We start from the raw sequence: 21,693 nt of genomic DNA on the forward strand, positions 1-21,693 counted from the left end.
AATCTTTTGTCTTGATGATTTCCAGGTGAACATCACCAACGCTTGAGTTCGTTTTACAGAGTAATTACAATCTTCTATGTTTTAACACAGCTCCTCCATTCAAATGAATCAGAAGGTGTCTTTATTTTAACATTGTGCTGTTTCTGTTTAAATGCATCTTAAACAGACGTAATTCAGGAGCTGATGTGTTGATTGAAATGCAAGACAAGAAAAAACACATTTGAAATTCAATCACATGATCTCTTCACAGCTCCAATGTGCACTGGAAGCACTTCCTTGTCATCGAGTTGAATCTTGCCTTCACGTTATTAAGCAATAATTTAGTTAATAAATGAACAAAGTTTGCAAATAAAAAATACCTTTTTACTTCTTTTTCATCAGATGTAAAGAAGTACAGTCTGCTTAGATCATATTTCAGATTAATTCAACAGGATAAATGAGTTGAATGTGGTTCGTACGTGTTCTGTTCATGTGCAGGTGGATCACAAATGTGCAGCTTGACATGCCAGCTAATGACTGAGCTGTCTTCAAACCAAAGTTCAGTTTCTTCATCTGTAACAGCTTGAAATTACAGCGATCCTAATCCTAATCAACCCACACTGACTACCAAACTGCAGTAAATAAATAACCGCATGTAAATAAATCAATAAAAACTCATAAAAATATCTAAACAACTACTTGTACTTCCTTATAAAGTTCCGGTTCTACAGTCGTATCCTCTGTGGAATAAACAGTATGTGAGACAGGTGGTTTCATCCTGCCGCTGCCTTCACAATAAGACACTTCACACTGTCCACAAGCGATGGATGTCCCTCATCCTCCATAATCCTGCAGAAGATTTAGACAGGCGGTCAGTCTGTAATACTCAGAGTCCACCGTCCTCTCTGTTGTTGTTCCAGCCGGCCTACCGGCTCTCCCGGATATCCGACTGATCCTCTTTTTTGTCAGCGCAGCTCCCGTTCCAGGATACACAAACATCAACCTCATGGTGGGGCTAGAGGGAAATTTAGGGGATCACCAAAGTCAGGAGGAGTCATCGTCTGAGCTCCATGAACATCTGTACCAATCCATCCAAAAGCTGTTTCAGTCTGGACCAAAGTGGTGGATTGACAGACTCACCAACAGCTGATCAGTTCCAGTCTCCAGTCTATTTAATGTCTGTTCTTTGATAGGTGTGTTTTCTATCGTGTATATTTTTGCAAGATTGTAAAAAACCAAATTAAATCCATTCAGGAGCCTCCACATTCCCTCCTCAGCCCAGTAATTAGACCCTGCTCCGGGCATGTCTATCACCTGGATTCCCTCCTCCTCCTCCTTTTCCTCAGCGTTACGGTAACATGTTTGAGATGCCAGCAGCCGTTTGCACCTCCTTCCATCTGAGCCATTACCCCTCAGGAGAGGTTAGATACAAAATGGGAGGAAATTGACAGGTTTGAGTCACTGATGCCGAAATGTAAAGAGGAAATTTGCCGGAGTGGACAATGATGGGGTCACTAGAAACGGCACTCGAGGCACAGCTGACTGTTTGGAGAGAGACGAGAGGACGCTTGTTTGGAGGGAGGAAATTATAGGTTGGATGAAAAGGGGGGGGGGGGGGGGCTCTCTAATGGTTATTATCATTATCAGCACCGCTTCCAGTTCATGGCCATGCAACGCTGATTCATCCCTAAAACACGATGATGTGAGGAAGATGCTGTTTGATGTAAATCTTTCAAGTTGATATGTACGCCATGACGACTTAAACCACGACCTTCAACCAGTAATCGTCTCGTCTAATTTTTGTGTTAATAGCGGCGAGTCTAACGAACGTTTCCCTTCTCTTCCCGTCCTCTCTCTAGTTTGTGAAGTTTGCCAACATCGAGGAAGACACGCCTTCCTACCACCGACGCTACGACTTCTTCGTCTCCCAGTTTAGCGCCATGTGCCACTCGACTCATGAAGACCCGGAGACCAGAACCAGGTAAGAAGACAGAGACACACATACAGACAAGTATAGTTCAAAACATGGAGTCAACATTCTAGTGGTGGAAAGTAGTTAAACATATAAGATTATGACATTCAACACATATCAAACCAGTGGTTCCCAACTGTTTTGGCTCGTAGTTGTGGTCATTTAACATGTTTCAGGTGTCTATGAGTTAATAACAGTTCCAACAAAGAGAGATTTTTCCTCTAAACTTCTCATATGGTTTCAAAAAATAGTTCCATGCTCAAGATTACAACTTTTACTGTAACAGATTACTGTTACTAAAGGATCTGAGTAGTTGTTCCACCAATGCCAAATAGTTTTAGACACTTTTATAGGCGTTTTTGATAAACTATTTTGTTAAATTTTAGACTTTTTTTTTAAAGCAAAATAACTTTCAGACTCATTTTTGGCACTGAGACCTCTCTTAGAAACAACTAAGTACCTCCTCTGTGCAGCAGATGTGATTTTTGGCTCAGCCTTAAACTGGTTTCTGCTCCTCTAACATCATGTTTCTGTAAAATTTATTCCTGATCGCATTTCATGTGGCGTTCCTCAGGGTTCAATTTTGGGACCATTACTTTTCTCTGTATACATTCTACCACTAAGAGACAAAGGTTTCACCGCTACTGCAACAATCATATACAGTATATATACATACAGACAGGTGACAAATTAAACCGGTACATGACTGAATGATTGACCCCTACAGTGAGGGGATCTGGTGGCTCTGTTATGCTTTGGGAGCATTTTGCTGTAATGGTTTGGGTCCACTTGTCCCCTTAGAGGGAAGGGTCACTACAAATCAATACAAAGTTGTTCTGATTGATCACCTTTATCCTATGATGAAACATTTCTATCCTGATGGGAGTGGTCTCTTCCAGGATGACAATGTCTCCATCCATAGGACACGAGGGGTCACTGAATGGTTTGATGAGTATGAAAATGATGTGAATCATATGCTATGGCCTTCACAGTCACCAGATCTCAACCCAACTGAACAACTATGAGAGATTTTGGACTGACGTGTTAGACATCGCTCTCCACCACCATCATCAAAACACCAAATGAGGGAATATCTTTCTGAAGAATGATGTTCATCCCTCCAGTAGAGTTCAGAGACTGTAGAATCAATGTCAAGCTGCACTGAAGCTGTTCTGGCAGCACGTGGTGACCCAACATCTTACTTTTCCCTTTAATTTGTCACCCGTCTATATATATATATGTCTGTGCGTATATATACAGTGATGCTGTTTGTCCCCCATTTGACCTGAAGAGAGTTGATTTTCTCCTAATGAACCACTGTCACTCAATGTATTTTTGAACTTTTGAATATTAAAGCACCCGAACTGAAAGGCTGCTGCATTAAAGTTCATTCTTGACCTTGGAAATTGTAGTTTCAACGGAACAATATCAGGTTGTTACATTTTGCCAGAGTTTTCAACCGCTGTATAGCTACTTGATATAGTTGAAAGCTCTGGAAAAAGCCAGTAAGTGGACATTGACTTTTTTTTTTTGTCAAACTAAACTACTGAACAAAGATCTTATTACTCCCCGTTGAGTTTAAATCATCTGTACTGAAGCTGATCAGATGTTTAAAATTCACCTCTGCACTCCACTTTCTGAAACATCACAGCAGTTAAAAGCATGATGACATATTGATTATTGATTAAATCCAGAAAGAGGCTGCATTATTCATAAAGCACAATGTGTACGCCGCTCTCCTTCTCTCTGAATGTACCGATTCTTTCATTTTCTTAATTTAAAAAGAAAAACTAATCTAAATATGGTTCCAAAAGTGCGGCGGTCCAGCGAGAAAATGATGAATTGTTTAATTTGCCTCTTTAGCTCCCCGGAGCAGCTGCGAGCGTCGTTCAGAGCCGTGTGAAAACAGCTGATTGATCATTGATACTGCAGATAGTTTCTCTCATTAGTTCCCTTCATGCGGTGAAATTGAGTCTGCTGCAGTTAAAGCCGAGTCGATGCACACATCGATTTGTCCTCCTGAAATCTGATATCTGTCCGATGTTGCATTATTTCTGACTATTATGGAGACATTTTACTGTCTCTTTGCTTCCAATATCGCAGCTTTCAGAAACAACCTTCTTATTTAATGCAGCGATGGATCATACCAACCGGGAGGGGGGCGGGGGGGCTGTAACACAATCCCCAACCAGCACAGGTCTCATCCCACTTGAATCCAGTGAATACAGAATTAAATACATCTCCTCCTGATCCATATTTCATGGCTTTCCCCTCCCGCTGAGACCGCATTGGCTCACTTTAAAACCACCGCCGCTGCGCTCGCCGGATTGAAATCCGATGCGTTTGAAAGACACATTGATGATGATGATGATGATGAAATGAAGTGTTAGAGAATAGCGGTGGCTTAAATGAAAGAGAAACAGGTTTATCTGCACCCAACAGCTCCAGTTTAGAGGTTTAAATGTCCTCTTCCACTAACAATAGCTTCACTTACAGCAGGGAGAGAATATAACATAAATCTGCCACATTTACAGCAGATAACACATTTCATCTAAGTATATGTTGCACGTTGAGGGTTCAGCTGACTTTTACATGAACCCAGTTTTCTCCTCATTTGTGATTCAATGAGAGTCTCAGCAGGATGGAATCAATAAAAAGAGAAAGATACTTTATTTTTACACGTGTCTTTGTAAGACAATAAAACACCTGAACACATGTTGATGTCCACAAAAAAAGGAGAATGAAATCCTTAATTTCTGGTGAAATTCATACAAATATAAAATTAGATACTAATGCTCCCTGTTGAAAGCTTTAAACGACACTTTAAAACACGACTTTTACACCATATCATATACTAAAACATTTTAATCCGTTTTAAAGCATTTGTATTCTTATTCATGAATGATTATGTCTTTTACTTATGATTTTTTGAAAGGTGCTATACAAATAAAGTTTATTATTATTATTATTAATGTAAACATACTTTGTAATGGACAGTCTGATTATATTAAGGTGCATTATATGTCCATGCATGTATTTATACAAAACACAGACTCGTCGTCTTCTGGAATCAGTGGGTTTTGTTTTTAATAATGATAAATTTGAGGAACCCAGGCGTCAGGCAAACACCACTTCTCATTGTTGTGAAGACAGAGAAACTCTCTGCCTGCCAGCCACTGTATTGTGTTCGGAGGGTAAAAATAGCTCAGTGGCGGCAGCAGCAGCAGCGGTGATGGTGGTGGTGGCGGCGAAGCTTTGGCGAGGCTGTAACACCACACAGCACTTTAGACTGTCCAGACTGGGCTCCCGCAGAGACGCACACCCTCTGACTCCTAACACAGATCAGCAGTGTGTTAAAACAATTCCTGAAGACTCTCGCCTTCATTGTCAAAACAGCTTCTCTTCCTCCAGAATTACTGCAGTTATTTGCAAAAATATCACTGCAGCAGCTGAGACCTGCGCGTGTGTGTATGGAAATGCACTTTTATCTCTATTTGTATGTATGAGTGTGTGTACATGCTGGTGTTTGTGCTTTTGTGTGTGTTGGTCGAAGGTGGGAGTGGGAGTGGGGGTACGAGGAGAGCCAGGGGGATGCTGGGATTATTTCCGAGTTGGCTTGATACCTTGCCGCAGCCGCCGCCGCCGAGCTGTAAACAGTGTGACTTCTCACTTTGCTCCCCCCCTCCTCCCCCCTCCTCCAACATATTTCATTATTCCATTCAGCGGCGGCTCGCTGTAGGTGGAGAGGAATTCCCAAATAGAATTTCCGTGGCGGTTATTGGATTAAGCCGAAGGCGAGGTCACCCGCCCTGTTTTTTCATATTATTGCTCATACGATTGTATGTGTCGGGGAAATGGAGAGGAGAGAGACAGAAATAGTAAACAGTGGAATCAGACTCGCTGGGCTCTGATTGCACCTGAGTCCAGAGACCAGATCCTGCTCTTCAGACTGTTGAGACGTCTGTGTGTGTGTGTGTGTGTGTGTGTGTGTGTGTGTGTGTGTGTGTGTGTGTGTGTGTGTGTGTGTGTGTGTGTGGTCTCAGTATGTGTCAGTGATGGAAATGATATAAAAACAAAGTGTTATTATGTTCCTCAGAAACCAGATGACAGTTGGGGAATATATGTATATATATAAAGAGTTATATAGTAGATACGCAGACGCTGGACTCAGATCATTCAAGTTTCCAGTTTATGTCTTTGTTTTCAAGCAAGGCTCAAGGAATCACCTCCCAAAAAAACAAACTTATATGAGCATTTTCTCATCCAACACCTCCACAATCCTTTGGTTAAAGAGGACATATTCTGCACATTTCCAGCTCTATATTTATATTCTGGGGCTCTACTGGAATATCTCTTCATGATTTACAGTTAAAAACTCCTTATTTATCTTCTACTGGTCCTTTATGCAGCCCCTCAGTTCAGCCTCTGTCTGAAACAGGCCGTTTTAGCTCCTGTCTCTTTAAGAGAGTCCCCGCCCCCCCGATGAGCCCACTCTGTTCTGATTGGTCAGCTTCAGGAAGCTTCAGGAAGCTTCTGGAAACTTCGTAAACAAACTATAGTAGCAGGATTTCACTACTTTTCCTTGATCTTTACACAAAATGTCATCTTCTCAAATACATTTGTACATGTTCCAGCCGAAATATAAGAGTGGACATGTGATCAACACATCAACACCTTAGCAACAGCCTTAGCAACAAAGGGAAAGCTGACGTCAGCTCGTCAGCAAGGTAGAAAAAAACGTTACAAAGTGTTCGGAGAAGGTTGAAGTCTTTCTATGTACGTTCACCTCAAGTTTTGGAACTTCAAACATGTTTACTGTCATATCAGTATATCAAGAACAGGAAACTCTTTTAGGATTAAACTGAGTCAATACTGCATTGAGTGTTTTTCCTCGTATAGTTAACAGTCACTGTGTGTCCGTGTCAGGATCCGTGTGGCCGGGATTAAAGGTCTGCAGGGTGTGGTGAGGAAGACGGTGAACGACGAGCTGCAGGCCATCATCTGGGAGCCTCAACACATGGACAAACTGATCCCGTCCATGTTGTTCAACATGCAGGACAGCGAGGATCTGGACAGGTACTGAACAGATACACTAATTTTTTGTTTGTTTGTTTGTACTCTGATTGTTTTGCACGTTGAATTTGTAGCTGGAGTGAAGCGTCACTGAGACAAATATTTGATTTTCTAAGGTGAGAACTTTTCTAGTTTGGAGGTAACCTCAATCATGAGCCACACCTCAACGCTGCGCTGATGCTTTTCTCTCGAGGTAAAACTTCTTCGCCTGCAACATCAGACTTTTCTCCACCTCGGAGAATGAAGTTATTGTTTTGGTCCAAATTCACTCATTCACTACTCCCTCTACCACAGACACTCAGTGGAGCCCTCTGTAGTGAGCAGTACATTGAAATTTCTGACCTTTATGAATTATCATCATTATGTGTCATCATTTTCTCACCTGTAAAATGCAGAGCATTGCATTGTGGGATTGTTAGCAGAAGGTACATTCAACAGTCTCACTTATGCTGTGAAATATTTTAACACTACTGGATGGGTCAGTAAAAGATCTGGTGCAGACATTCATGATTTTCAGACTATGAATTGCTCTGATTATAACTAAATACCTGCAAAACCAGAGTCATTCCCATCAGCCTCAGTTGTACTTTGTGTTTGGTGCTAATTAGCAAATATTAGCATGCTCAGCCTCACGCAGCAGCTAGCATGGTTGTAGACTTCTATGCTGCATTCATGTCACACCTGAGTTACCGTAATTAGAAGTTTCTGACTCGTTCACGTCGACGTACAAGTCATAACTTCAACTTTGAAATGGATTTCTCTGAAAGTTTAGATATACAGGATATGACCTAGCGTTTAATACAGAAGTGTCCGTCATTCAACATGGCAGGTACGCAGCATTATATTTACTGTGCACCATTATATTTGAGTGTGTAAATTTATCCCTCAAATATTCCACAGTGAAATAATGTTTAGTAATCTCTGCTATCAGTCCTACGATGTAACGTGCTGCATTTTATGTATGTGGAAATGAACGTTGAAAAGGAAACTGAACACTTCCTGTAGATGTTTCACATTAAAAGCCTACCTCCTCTCCTGGTCGGCTGTCATTTATTTATTTATTTTGACTGATGGAATTAGTGCTAAATGGGCATTATAGAGTCATTATAATAAAGGTGATTCCAAAGTTCCTTCAGTGTTTTTACTTTCCTCTTATTAGGAAACACTTTTAATTGTTAGTTGAGAATTTACAGTTTGTTTTATGAACTTTGTCAACAGTTTTATGAACACTTTTTATCTGTTGAAGTATACTTTGGAGCCTTTTTCTGGTCTGCTGGTTTGACCTTTGACCTCTTTAACATTTGCTGCGTTCAGTATGAGAAGAGTCGAGATCTAAACTAAATCCTGCTGTCGGGTCTGTTGTAAGTCGCTCTGGTTCGGAACGCCGGCTGAAAAAGAATATAAACCTTCTGGGAATTACAGTCCTCGCTGCCTCCTCCTCACACCTACAGCCTCATTATATCCGTTCAATCCTCAAAATCCCGCCTCGACATCCAGGTGAAGCAGGAGATCTTGATGATGCATCACACTGAGGAGTTTCCGCGTCTCCTCATCCCCTCGCCGGCGTCTGAGGCCTGAAAGATTTACTCCACAGATCGACGAGGCGGGACGAGAAGCTTAACTCTGTTCCTTCTCTACTTCACCCGTCTTCACCTCGTTACTCTTTGTTTATTTCTGTCTTTATTCTCTTCTTCCTCTGCTCTTCTCTCCCCTAAAAATAAATATTCATTAACATTTTGTGGCAAAATGAGTCACCGTGCGTCACTTAAGAAGTAGAAGAAACTTAAAAATAATTGCGGTTGTGGGAAAAAAAAAACATATTTATATGAAAGTGAAACCACTTAAAGTCACTGCCAGGCAGGAAACAGGCCAACTTTCACTGAGTAGCACTTTCTGTTTGTCCTTTCTCTTTCCTTTTTCATTTAGATGAGTTAAGACTTTACAGGCAGTTGAATTTCATCCAGCAGATAAAGGAGTTTTTTTTTATCTTTAACAGTGTAAGGTCTGGTGTCAGGGAGACCTGGCTGATACAGCAGCGTAAAATAACAACAGACAGATAAAACAATACTGAAAACAAAAGTAAAACCCGTATCGATATTTTACCCTCATTCACCTCCTTATCTCCTCTCCTCTCTTGGTTTTACAGATCCCCTCCCGCTCTTCTTCTCCTCTCACTTTTTCTGCCTTCTTTCTTCTTTTTTACCTCTTTCATCACCTTCTCTCTCTTTCTTTTCTTCCTCTCTCTCTCTCTCTCTCTCTCTCTCTCTCACAGCGGCTTCCTCTCCTCTCCGTCTCATTCGGGTAGTTTCCATGTGAACAAAAAGCTATTTTTGGACCCTGTTTTTTTTTGTGTGTGTGTGTGCATTCCTCCTCCTCCTCCTCGTGTACCGTTGACTCATGTGGAGGAATTAAGGGGTTGGTGATGTGTGATCCGACCCTCGGCCGGTGTCTCCGTGGCGTTATTTTGGACGTGGTGGAGTTCCTGTCTGGGTGATGACGCCCACAGGTGACACAAGCGTCGCCGTCCATCCTGAACAGCAAACAGCAGCCAGTCGTACTGTTGCTGGTTTAAACACATCTGTTACTGTGTTCTCAGTGGTGATGTACAGCAGGTGCAGATTACCTGCAGAGTAAAACAGCCTCTATAGTTTACGGTCGTTGCCTCTCGAAATGTGAAATGGTCGGCAGAGTTTTCACATTTGAGATGATCGTGATGTGAAAGCAGAGCAGGAAGTAAAACTGTGTCCTGCTGTGCACTAAACACTGATGAGGCAAAGTTTAATAAAACACAAAACATTTAACGTCTATCAGCTCTCATGTGCAGCTAAAGTTTTCTGAAGAAAATAAAGGAAAAAAAGAAACAGAATACAGGAAAACAAACAAAACAAAACATAAAACTCATCAGCAGTTTATCTCTCACATTCATTTTATATGTAGAATTAATTCAATTGATTAACTTGTAGGATTGATTCCATCTTGAATGTGATGATTTTCTGTTTTTCTTGGTTGTATATTATTGTAATCAGAATATCTTTTTGTTTTGGACTGTTTGGACAAAACAAGCAGTTTTCACATTCAGCTGGACATTTTCAGACTAAATGATTAAAATAACTATAAAAATGTTGATGAGCTGTGAGATAAATTACAATATTTCTTCCTGTTGTAATTTTGGACTGAATTTTGCTTTCTAAAAAAAAAAAGTGCAACAACAAATTTTTTAAAAAATGTTATGAATTTTGTTAAAAGGATGAAAGTCGTTGAGTTCTCTTCACTGTCAGTTTCCCGTCGCACAAAAACACATTGTGTTGTATCACTGCAGCCTGGACTCTACTTGTATCGCGTCTTTCTAGTCTTCCGACCACTCGAAGCGCTTTTTACACTACGAATCACATTCACACACATTCATACGCTGAATGGATACAGAGGCTACCATGCAAGGTCCCAACCTGCCCATCACAGGAAACTAACTGTTCACACACTGATGGTTCAGCCATCAGGAGGAAGTCGAGGTTAAGTATCTCGCTCAAGGACACATCGACATGCGGACTGGAGGAGCCGGGAATCGAACCGCCGATCTTCCAATTAGTGGACGACCCGCTCTACCTCCTGAACCACAGCCGCCCTGTAAAACATTTGAAACCTTCATTGTTTACATCTATAACAGGTGTCTTCTTCCAGCTGTTTCTTCATTTCTTGGAGCATCATCAACTGTTCATCAGCAGATTAAACACCTTAAAATCTAGATGAAGTCAAACGTCTGTCCACATACTTTTGATCTATTCCTCTTAGTTCCAGTAGATGCTCCAGCTAACAATGACAACAGTGTACTTCCAACTTTGTGCAAACAGTTTGTCTCTTTACTGTTTCAACATGACGATGCCTTCATGCACAAAGCCAGCTTCATACAGAATATGTTTTTCCCAGTTTAGTGTTGAAGATCTTTGACTTCAGCCCCATCCGACACCAGCCAGACTCATCAGCTGACACCGGTGTTGGACCTCACGGATGCTCTTGTGGCTGAATGGGAGCAAATCCCTGCAGTGAGGTTCCAACATCTGCTGGAAAGCCTGAAGCCAGAAAGTGTGGAGGCTGTTATAGCAGCAGATTTATGTTGAACATGTTCAACAGTCTCATATAGCTGGAGTGTTCGTGACCACATATTTTAATTAGCGTGGCCTTAAATCTCTGTTTTCTGGATCAAAATCAAAGTGTTAAGTGACCACCTCTAATAGGAAATACACTCACTGAGCACTTTAATAGGAACATCTGTGCAATCTAATATAATCCAATCCAACAGTTCTGCCATAAATTCTACTTTTACGAAGCTTCTACAGGTGATAATTCTACTTTATGTCTATTACTGAGGTCGTAGTGGGTGAAAACTGTTGCTAATGTTCTGTCTACCCCATTAACATACATGAGGGGGCAAAAATATACATTAACCACCTTGTATAATGTGGTTGTGATGCGTTTTCACCTAAATAAACCCGTTTTCTGATCTTCAGTGGATTAAGTGGATATTATTCACTATGTCCTCCAAATCTAAATGAAAAACGGTTTGAATTTTCATGTCCAGTAAGATGAAACGGTTTAGTCCTGACCCTGCTGGGTGCAGATACTGACCTCTCAGCTATTTGTCTGTATTTCTAAAGAGGCGGCGGACAAAGAAGAATCCAACCATGCTCCGTTTCTTTCTTCTGAATCCTCCAATTTCGATTCCCTCGGTTCCCGCTGCCAACAGTCCAATCACCACATCTAATCTTCCACGATTTTAAATGGAAATACCGTCTTCACATAATGCATATATAATTACGTTGCATATATTCCTTCAGCGGCGGTGCGTTCAACACCGCGGGGGGATCATCTCTTCGTTAATGGCAACACACCAGCCATTTCTAATGGTTCTCCTGCAAGTTAATGAGCAGATCCTTCAGCCACATCTGAAGCTGGAAGTGAGGTCTTTGAAGGTGGCGAGGCTGAATGTGTGAGGTTAAAGAGGAAGGGCACGTTAAATATTTAATACTTCAACTCTTAATATAAATATACATATATATAGATATATATGTGCATATATGATTTCTGTAGATCTACTAGTAACTGTAATTGAATTGTAGAAGATCATCCTATGTTTCATTGTTTTATTTATGTAGTTTGGTGACTATGGTTTCTTTTAGATGAGGACATTTCTCGTCATTTAAATCTTGTATCTGTTTAAGAATTCGTTCACCTTAAATTACAGCAGAAATACATTCCCCAATCACATAGTTGGGATTTAATGGCTGTTTCTTTGGTATGAAGTAGTTCCAGGAATAAAAACCAGTGGATTATCCAGAGTAACCTGCTCAGATGTTGCTGTTGAACTTATCAAATGTCATTTTTAGCCTGTTTTTTGTCGGCTGCTTAATTGATTTGTTCATTGATTCAAACAGTTCTGGTTAAATAATGAAGTTTTGTAGGCAGGTATAAAGAACTGAGATGCTACTGATGATTTCTTTCCCCACATCTATTAATTTGTAGATTATCTTCTTAATCAATTGATTAGCTGTCAGAAAATGGTGAAAAACATCCATCACAATGTTGCAAAGCCCAAGATGACGGCTTCAAATATGTGCTCACAACAGGCCTTGTGCCATGATGAAGTGACTGAAGAGGCTGTTAAAAGGTTTGGAGGGTTTTTTTTTCTTCATAAAATAAAATAGATGTAACTATGCAACAGCCTCAAAAAGGTGTAACAACAACATAAAGCTACTGTTTCAAAATCAAAGAATACATTTATTAATCAGAGCACTCGCATGAACTATTCTCTGTCTGAATCAGCAGCGGGAGGCGTGTAGGAACAGAAGCTCTCCCTCTCTCTCTCTCTCTCTCTCTCTCTCTCTCTCTCTCTCTCTCTCTCTCTCTCTCTCTCTCTCTCTCTCCCTCTCTCTCTCTCTCTCTCTTCCTCTCTCTCTCTCTCTCTCTCTCTCTCTCTCTCTCTCTCTCTCTCTCTCTCCTCCACACACAGCGAGCAGCGCTGTCCATGGTTCTGAAACAACAGCTAAGCTATAGTCACATGTATCATGTATAATTTAGTTGTTTTTGCTATTTTTCTATAAATACATGAAGCTTAAACTGAGGGGGCCTTTAAGACTCCTTGTTTCTCTGAGCAGACGGTTCATTTATGGCGGGAATGTGATCTGACTGACTACAAGGCTGCAAGTTTTAGCTTAACGGCTCCTGTATAGATGCACTTTGCATGCTGGGATGTTGATGATTATGTGTTTATGTTCTCGCTCCAGACACTTCTGACCAATAAGAGAAGAGAACGTTCTCAACTGGCTTTTATGCTCCTTTCACGTTACATGAGATGGATGTTTACGATTATTTTCAAACATTCATGTCATCAGAGAAGATGGTTTTATGATTACACAGTTGGAGTGAGGGTTATATCACACTATATCCATTAAATTTGGGTTTAATCACCATCAACGATGGACTTTGGCTGACATGAGGCGTCCATTTTTGTTAGATGTTCAGGAACTTAATATTATGAAGCGTGAAGTCGGATTTATTTGAGCTTTCAGTTTCCCAGTCATAACTACGACTTGTAAGTTGGCGTGAAACTTGGAATAATGATTTTTTTTTTCTGTGTGAATAGAAACCAGAGCAAACAAACTACGGGTTTGAAAACGACCTAAAGCTACTTGGTTGAGGTCGGAGAAAGAAGGTGGTGAACGTTTTCTGTCTCTCGCTTCAAAATCATCATGATGTTTTGTTGAGAGGTTGTGAGGTAAACTTTGTTTTGGTCCTTTTTAACATTTGAACAAATGAACATTGCTGCTGTTTTTTTATTTTTTATGGTGAGGACAATCTGAGTTTTGAGTGCTGGGATAAAATGATCTCTTTAGTGGAAGTGAAGCCTCCTACATGTCACAGACAAACGACTATTTAGTGTCCAAGGATGTGAAGCCTGTTGAAGAAAAGGTTTCACCTCCCAATCATCAGAGCAAAGAGTCCGAACAAACAACATGGTAATCATGATGATTGTCATCTGTAATCATGCAGCGTACATCACGTCGTCATGCTGCCAGGTGCAAACATCTGCAATCACAGCGAACAGAGTCAGACTGAAAACACACGCGTCTCTGCCTCATCCATGATGGATTTCTGCCTCAAGGCGCAGACACGCATGACGACCGCCGAGACGATTCTCAATCCGATTTGTGCGTGATGTCTGATGGGAGCGATATGTGAAGATATGATATGTGAAGATTCTTATCTGCAGTCTTCAGATCCGGTCGCCGCCAGTCGATCTCATGAAAACACGTTTGATATTTGCAACCAGTGATGTTACTTGTTTGTCACAGAGAGAGACGCAAACAAACAAAAAGAAGAAGAAGAAAGGTTTGTGTTCTGAGAGAAATGGAGGAAAAGCTGATTGAGCTGTAAAGAGGCTGAACTCCCTCCTACCAGCAGCGTCTTATGGGTCCACTAATCAGAAGATCGGCGGTTCGATCCCCGGCTCCTAAAGTCCACATCGAAGTGTCCTTGGGCGAGATACTGAATCCTGAATGGCTCCTGAAGGCTGTGCCGCCATCGGTGTGTGAATGATTAGAAACTCCTCCTGATGAGCAGGTTGGCGTGTGTGTGAATGGGTGAATGTGGCGTGTAGCGTAAAGCACTTTGAGTGGTCGGAAGTCTAGAAAGGCACTTTATAAATGCAGCCATTTACCATTTATCCTGTCAAACATATACTGTCCATCAGCAGAGTTTTATAGAGACTCGCCATAAAAAGCAGTAAGAAGAAGCCTCAGCCGCTCCGCAGGAAGAAGAACGGTGTTTGTTGTTTTTTTCTTCCTCTGAACGCACAAACACAATCTGCGCGGGATAATGTTGTTCCCAAACACGGCCATGGTCAGTTTGCCCTGTGGCGGCGTGTCGTAGGCTTTCTAATCGAGCCTCGGCGGACCTGGCGGGACGCCACAGTCAAGGGCGTTTGATTCTGTTAATTGCTTCTCAGGGAAGGCGGACGTGGGCAGCGTGCAGAAACTAGAGGTGGAGGCTCGGAGAAGAACGAAGAAAACCCCCCTTTGTTTCACAATTAACTGCCTGCTTGTGTTGTTGTGCAGCACACACACACACACACACACTGCTGTGTTTCAGTGCAGCCACCTTGAAAATGACCTTGACCTCTGTTTTTTTTCTTATTTCCCATCATCTCTGCAGTCACATGTCTCAGCTTCTCTGCACCTTTTTTTCCTCTTCAGAGCTGATTAAATACAAGAGCTGCAACAATCAGTCCATTAATCAATTGCCAAAAAGAAAATTAATTGGCAACAATGTTGATAATCCAATAATCGGGGGTGGGAGGTTGGTGATAGCTGTAGTGAAGGGGGATGTGTCAGGACTGTCTTTTTGTTTTTTAAATCAATAGTAGAACTCATCCAGATTGTTGGCTGGGTGATAGTCGTTAATGGAGTTGAGGGCTAATCTGTTTGAGGCCTTTCAGACAGAAGCAGAGTCATTAATTGAGAATTATTGTTTAGCTTCTTTCACCGCCTTGCTAAACCTGTATTTCATGTCTTTAAACTTCACTCCTGAACTGAGTGTAGCTGTGAATCAGGGTTTGTTGTCGTTGTCGTAACTCGTCCTGGTGTGTGATGGTATCCAGATGTTCTTTACAGAAGCTAATGTAGGACTTCACAGCGTCTTGGGGGGGCTTTCCATACACATGTAGGTCGGGCTCGCTTTGCCCCAACCTTGGAGAGATGGTCCGTCTTAGGAGCGAGATGGACCATTTCTGCAAATTTGGAAAAGCAAATCAACGCGGCATGGTTTGACTCAGAGCAGCGTGCCAGTGGAAAAAGGCTGTTGGTGGCGGTCCAGTCGCTCACGGAGGTCCTCCACAAGCTTCACTGCTCCACTTCCTAGATAGTCTCACCACAGGCTGAAGGTCCAAACACACTGAGAGAGTCTCATGTGTGTGTTTTGTGGTTCATTTATTGTTTTAAATGGCCAAACGCGCACCAAAAGCATTTTGAGGCGCGTCAAACCGCCTTGACGCCCCTACTCCAACCGTGTTTTGATTTTGGAGCATCAAACCAGCATGTTGGTGGTCGAGCAAGGAGAGGGAGGGGCGGTAGAGTGAATGAGAGAAATAAAATGTTATTTCCTGTTTGTTTCATGCTGGCTCAACAGATGATTTACTGCAGAAACAGACGCTCTTAGTTTAATTTTCCTCCTCTGCGTGTCTCCCTCCTTTCATTCATTACATGCAGCAGTAAATACAAAGAACAACGGGACGAATCTGTGTTGGTTCTGTGTTGTTGGCATTTTAAATCTCACGCCCGCAGTGCGCCATAGGAGCATCGAATGACGCGGCGTTAAATGAGGCGCGTCGTTACACCAGCCAGCCGTCATTCGTGTAAAAACGGATACCTCCAACCTCCACGATGCTCTGAAACGTTGGACTCCTGCCAGCTGGACTTATATTCACCAGGTGGAAACAGAAACACGACTCCACATGAATGATAACGCTGCTCCGTAACTGCTGGATGTGGAAATAAACAACTGGTGATGTCAGTGTTGTGTTTCCACTGAAAATATCAGTTAATGCAGGTTTAAGGTTACACACACACACACACACACACACACACACACAGAGGAGGCATTTCATCTACTTTCTAAAAAGCAGATCAGGCCACGTAACCACTTAACTTAACTACAGCGACTGTGTGTCGGGGATTTAAACAGTGACCTACACTGTGCAGCTCTGTGTCCAAACGCATTAAGCCAGTGTAGATTATTATTATGTTACTGTTAAAGCATCATGAACTTTTATCCTCATATGTACAAACACTAACAAATCTCCTGCAGCAGTCTCCAGTCGATAGAAGAGAGAGAATCCGGTCCAATAAAACAAGATGAGCTGAACCTATAAACACATTTACTATCCAATAGCAGTGCAAGGATAAACAATAGGACCCATTGACTATGTAAATGTGGTCTTTAAAAAAAGCATTTATAGATTTTTTTTTAGGAGAGCTGAAAGTGACAGTGGGCTTTACATACAGGGTTAAAACTGTAAAAAGTTAGTGTGCATTTTCTATCAGGGCCATCAAACTTTCCTCTGTAATTCCACTAAAAACTACATTTTATAGACTTTTATTTCTGCAGTGAGTATGAATTCGGTTTAAATATATATCTATTTTATTACTCTGTGCTCTACCAATAAAGGTTTTTGTTATTAATATTTAATAACACCAGTGCCAAATATTCAAATAATGGCTGCACTGTTGCACCAAATGGAAAATTTCTGCATTGCACCATTTTCTTTGATTTATTCTAAGTTGTGTTGTTTGAATCCTGCAGGATTGTAAATGAAACATCTTTGTGGTTGAACATTATTCTTAAATCCTCAGTAAACGGCGACTATCAATCATCAGAAACAATCTCCTTTACGTGGTTTATTTCTGGCCACTTCATTAAACAACACCAACCCGACTTCTATTATCGGAGAGATTTTCATTTTTGTCTCTCATTTTCCTGCTTCTAACAAAACAATAAGCATTTAATTTCCCCTGAACCGCCTGCGTGGGCCGACCAGTAATTGCATCGTTTCCCTCCTGAGACCCGGCGGCTGCCTACGGTCCATCTGTGACCGGGCTCTTATTGCACAGGAAGTGATTTACTATTGCATTATTTTATCAATATAACACATAACAGGAGGCCTGCTTCGGTCTCACACCAACTCCTGGAAAATCTACAGGAAACGACAAGATAGCACACTTGAGTTTCATCTTGTATGTAAAGCTGCAGGATCAACGGGAACTAAAATATCTGAAGCTAATTGTCTCCATGAGAGAAACTGGTTCGTTCATGTGGTTAAAGTCTGTTTATATATGTTTTCTGTCGCAGTGAAAGCATCGTGGTATGTGGAGTTATTCAGTCTAAACACTGGTCTCAAATCAGTCGTGATGCAGGTTTTGTTGGAAATATAACATGAACGTTTAGCTTCTGTCTGGATGTGAAAGTGCTGAGTGCACTTAGCTAATTAAAGCCGTCAGGGATTATTCTCTAGCCTGTGATTAATTATTTCATCAACTCCATAAATTCTTTCATTCTCAGGAAAAAAAAAACATAATTGAAGCTCATAAAAATGATAGTGATGATGACACATGATGCTGTGAAAGAGGTGAAATGTACTGTAGTGCTCAGTTAACAAGAGATCAGCGTCGTTAGTGGTACCCGGCCGGTCGGATTGTGACTTTATCTTCCATATTCTCCACAGTGTCAGTTTCTCTTTAGAGCAGCTGGACGTTTAATAGATTATAACTTGTATTTTCAACATATAAACACAAGTGTCAAATCATTGAGTCCAGATTTGAGTTAAGTAGTTGATAAAACAGTCTCACCGGAGCTTTCAGTCGTATTACATCATCTTCTTCTGGACCTTATGGTGAGATGGTTTTGTGAATGATTGTTGTTGATTGTTTGACAATGTAAAACTGAAGCGTTGTGAGATAAAAACATAAAAGTTAAAATAACTTGCAGCTCCTGGAAGTAATAACACTAGTACAACAATGTAACTATACTGTGATGTATCGGCTCAGAGGTCAGTGCATCAACCTTCTTGATATAAAATAGATTAATATGTATGTATATAGCTATGATTCATTGTGTTAAACTGGACTAAAAGGACCAAACAGGCAGTGAAACAAAGCTCTGATCCTCTTTAATGTGAACGTGACCTCAAAACTAAACATCTATAAGACGTCTTTTTATTTTAATTCCACTCTGTGATTCATTGAAAGAAGTTTTACAAACATAAATAAAGTGGAGCTTGTTGTGAAAACGATGTTTCATGTGCAGAGAGATGATTTCATCCTGTTATTTCCTGCAGCGTGCAGCTTCCCCGTTTCATCTGCTGATTTAGTTTCTATCGACTGTCCGCCCCCTCTCCGTCTTCTCTCTCCCTCCCAGCTTCTCCCCCTTCGCTGTCTGTCTTATTCTCTGTTTTCTTTATCCTCTTTGATCTTTGTCATTTGATTCCTCTGTCACCGTTAAACCTCTCTGCCTCCTACATCACATTAATCAGGATTCATTTTATTGGTTTCAGAAATCTTGAATTCTTTTTATTGCGGCGTGGCTAGAAAGTCTGGTTCTGGCTGAGAATCTGCTCGTTATCTGGTTTAAAACACGTGTTTACATGTGATTAAAGGAGACATTTATCTGAGTCTGGGTTAATTATTAATTACATTATTTGGAATTATTGTCATATACAGCTGGGAAGTCATGACAAAACTGTGATATAAATGTCAATAAATGTACATACTTAATCAATAATTGCAGGGCTTATTGTTCCGACTGGTTTTCCGTCATTATTTGACCATGAAAAGGTTTTAAATTGCATCTATGTGGTATTAAAAAGTCTTAAACCCTCCGTGTTCTTCAGGATCTTTCCAAGACTTGTCAAGTATAAACGAGATCAGGACACTTTTATTAGCAGATCAGGTACAAAGATCCTCCTCATGTTTTATTGGGAACCATCAAGATCTTTGTGGCAACACCCAGTCCAATAAAACTGGTAATAAAAGTGAAGTGGGCAGCGACTCAGTGCTTCTTCCAGCTGACTCCAACACATCTGTCTTCTGTCTTTTTTAACTGTGCAGAGGTTTTATTATACAGCGAATCAGACGTGTAAACATGTTACAAAATGACAACATTGATTCAAACTGTCTGGTTAACAGTAGAGTTTTATGAGGACGAACAATCAGGCTTCTGTTTTAATGATTATCAGGGTTCAGAAGTCGTCACATCTGGCAGCTGCAGCTCTGTTGATTAACATGAAATCATATGGATCATGGCTTTGCGTTTGAAGCAGATGCACTGATGTGGAGGTAGTTCTATCAGAGACTCGGGCTTCACTCTCTCTCACTGCTTCCTCCTGGAGGATCCCAAGGTGTTCCCAGCTTTGATCCTTTCAGCAGGTTCTGGGTCTGTCCTGAGACCAGAAAACCTCCACAGGGAGGCGACCGGGCCGCATCCTGATCAGCTGCTGACCCACCTTAACTGGGCTCCTCTCAGAGGAGTAGCAGTGGTATTTCTACTGGAGCTCCTCACTGCTTCTAAAGGCGTCAGCTGCTCTGACAGAATACTGACTAGAGCTGTCAGAATAAAGAAGACAATGTCAGAAACTGGTAAAAAAAAATGTTGATCATTGTTTCCCGGAGATGAAGGTGACGTCATCGAGGAACGTCTTGTTTAGTCCCAAAGATACAAAGACGACTAAAAACCAGCAAACATTCACATTTAAGAAGCTGGAATCAGAGAATTTGGACATTTTTCCTTAAAAATGACGATTAATCGATTATCAGAATAATTGGTGATTTATTTTCTGTCAATCTTATGAAAAACTTATTTTTATAATCTTGAATGAAGGCGTTATTATACAATAGTTGAAAGTAAATAAAACAACAGGAAATGAGAGGAGAGAGAGAGAGAGATGGGATCCATGACGACAAAAGTCCACACCAGACTCAAACTGGGAACGCTGGTGTTGATGGTCGGCACATTAACTATTTTATTACACATTAATAATTGTACGTAATTCATCAAAGAGAAGGATTTCTCTCTCGTTTCATCATAAACTAAATAAACTAAACCAGATACTGGATGAAACATTTTTTACAGTGTTTCTATGTTCTCATGTACAACGACTCCACACACACACACACACACACACACACACACACACAGGCGTCCCTATCTGATTGAAGCTGGTCGATACTCTTTCATTTGATTTCTGCTTCTTTTTTTCCGGCTGCTCTGATTGATTTCTTTTCAGTCTCTCGTCCGTCTTTAGTCCTTCATTCTTCACTCGCTCTCTTCATCCATCTGTCTCATATCCTGAAGGTTTCTTTTCCTCCGTCTGAATGTTATTGCACTCTGCGCTCTCTCATCACCCTCCTCTCTCTCTCTCTCTCTCTCTCCTTACAGATTATTTGTGTGTGATATGAAGGATTGATTCCCGGCCTGTAGTCTGACATGAACACACAGACGCTCTTTGTGATTTATTTTCCATTTGAATTAAATCAGTTTGTTTGTGGATATTTCAGTCTGTATTGACTTTATAAAGCTTTTTTTTTGTATTCACTGTGTGTTTTTTTTTATCCTGCTGCAGGGCGGGTCACCCGAGCACGCCGTCGGTGGCCGGTCAGGACGGCGAGGAGAACCCGGCGGCGCTGGCGGAGAACTGCTTCAGAGAGCTGCTGGGCAGAGCGGCCTACGGGAACATGAACAACGCTGTGCGACCCGTGCTGGTGTGAGTAACTGAATATCAGCAGTTTGAATGTTTCCACAGATTTAACGTCACGCTTCTATAACGCTGTCGGACTCACGATGGACGGTTTAAAAAAACAAAAGGATGAAAAGTGATGCAGCAGAAGCAGAGATATTCTGTCTTTTTATTCCACACATCATTCTTCTTCTTTGATAAAACCTGGCGCCTACATTACCAATAAGGCAGCTTGACTTAATTCACTAGACTGTAGAGTTTTGTGGTGAGAGGAGAGATTTTTTCCCTGTTTCTGTTTCTTACTGAACATCGAGACTCTCCTGGTTAATGTAAAGATCATAGATGTTTATAGTAAAACCACCAGTTTCAGTTATTTCAGCGTCGTGTCTGGGAA

At 41.2% G+C, this 21,693-nt stretch overlaps 1 protein-coding gene across 3 annotated transcripts in view; it reads left to right on the top strand.

Moving 5' to 3' along the window:
* The window catches only part of efr3a (EFR3 homolog A (S. cerevisiae)), a 150,569-nt gene that overhangs the window by 69,894 nt on the left and 58,982 nt on the right, over positions 1-21,693 (top strand). For all 3 annotated transcript variants that reach the window (XM_067606809.1, XM_067606810.1, XM_067606808.1), the window contains 3 exons: positions 1,839-1,960; positions 6,878-7,027; positions 21,186-21,326. In XM_067606809.1, the coding sequence (XP_067462910.1) occupies positions 1,839-1,960; positions 6,878-7,027; positions 21,186-21,326 (413 nt within the window). The remainder of the gene's footprint in view (positions 1-1,838; positions 1,961-6,877; positions 7,028-21,185; positions 21,327-21,693) is intronic.

The sequence above is a fragment of the Thunnus thynnus genome, chromosome 12 (assembly GCF_963924715.1).
Source record: "Thunnus thynnus chromosome 12, fThuThy2.1, whole genome shotgun sequence".
Lineage (NCBI taxonomy): Eukaryota > Metazoa > Chordata > Actinopteri > Scombriformes > Scombridae > Thunnus > Thunnus thynnus.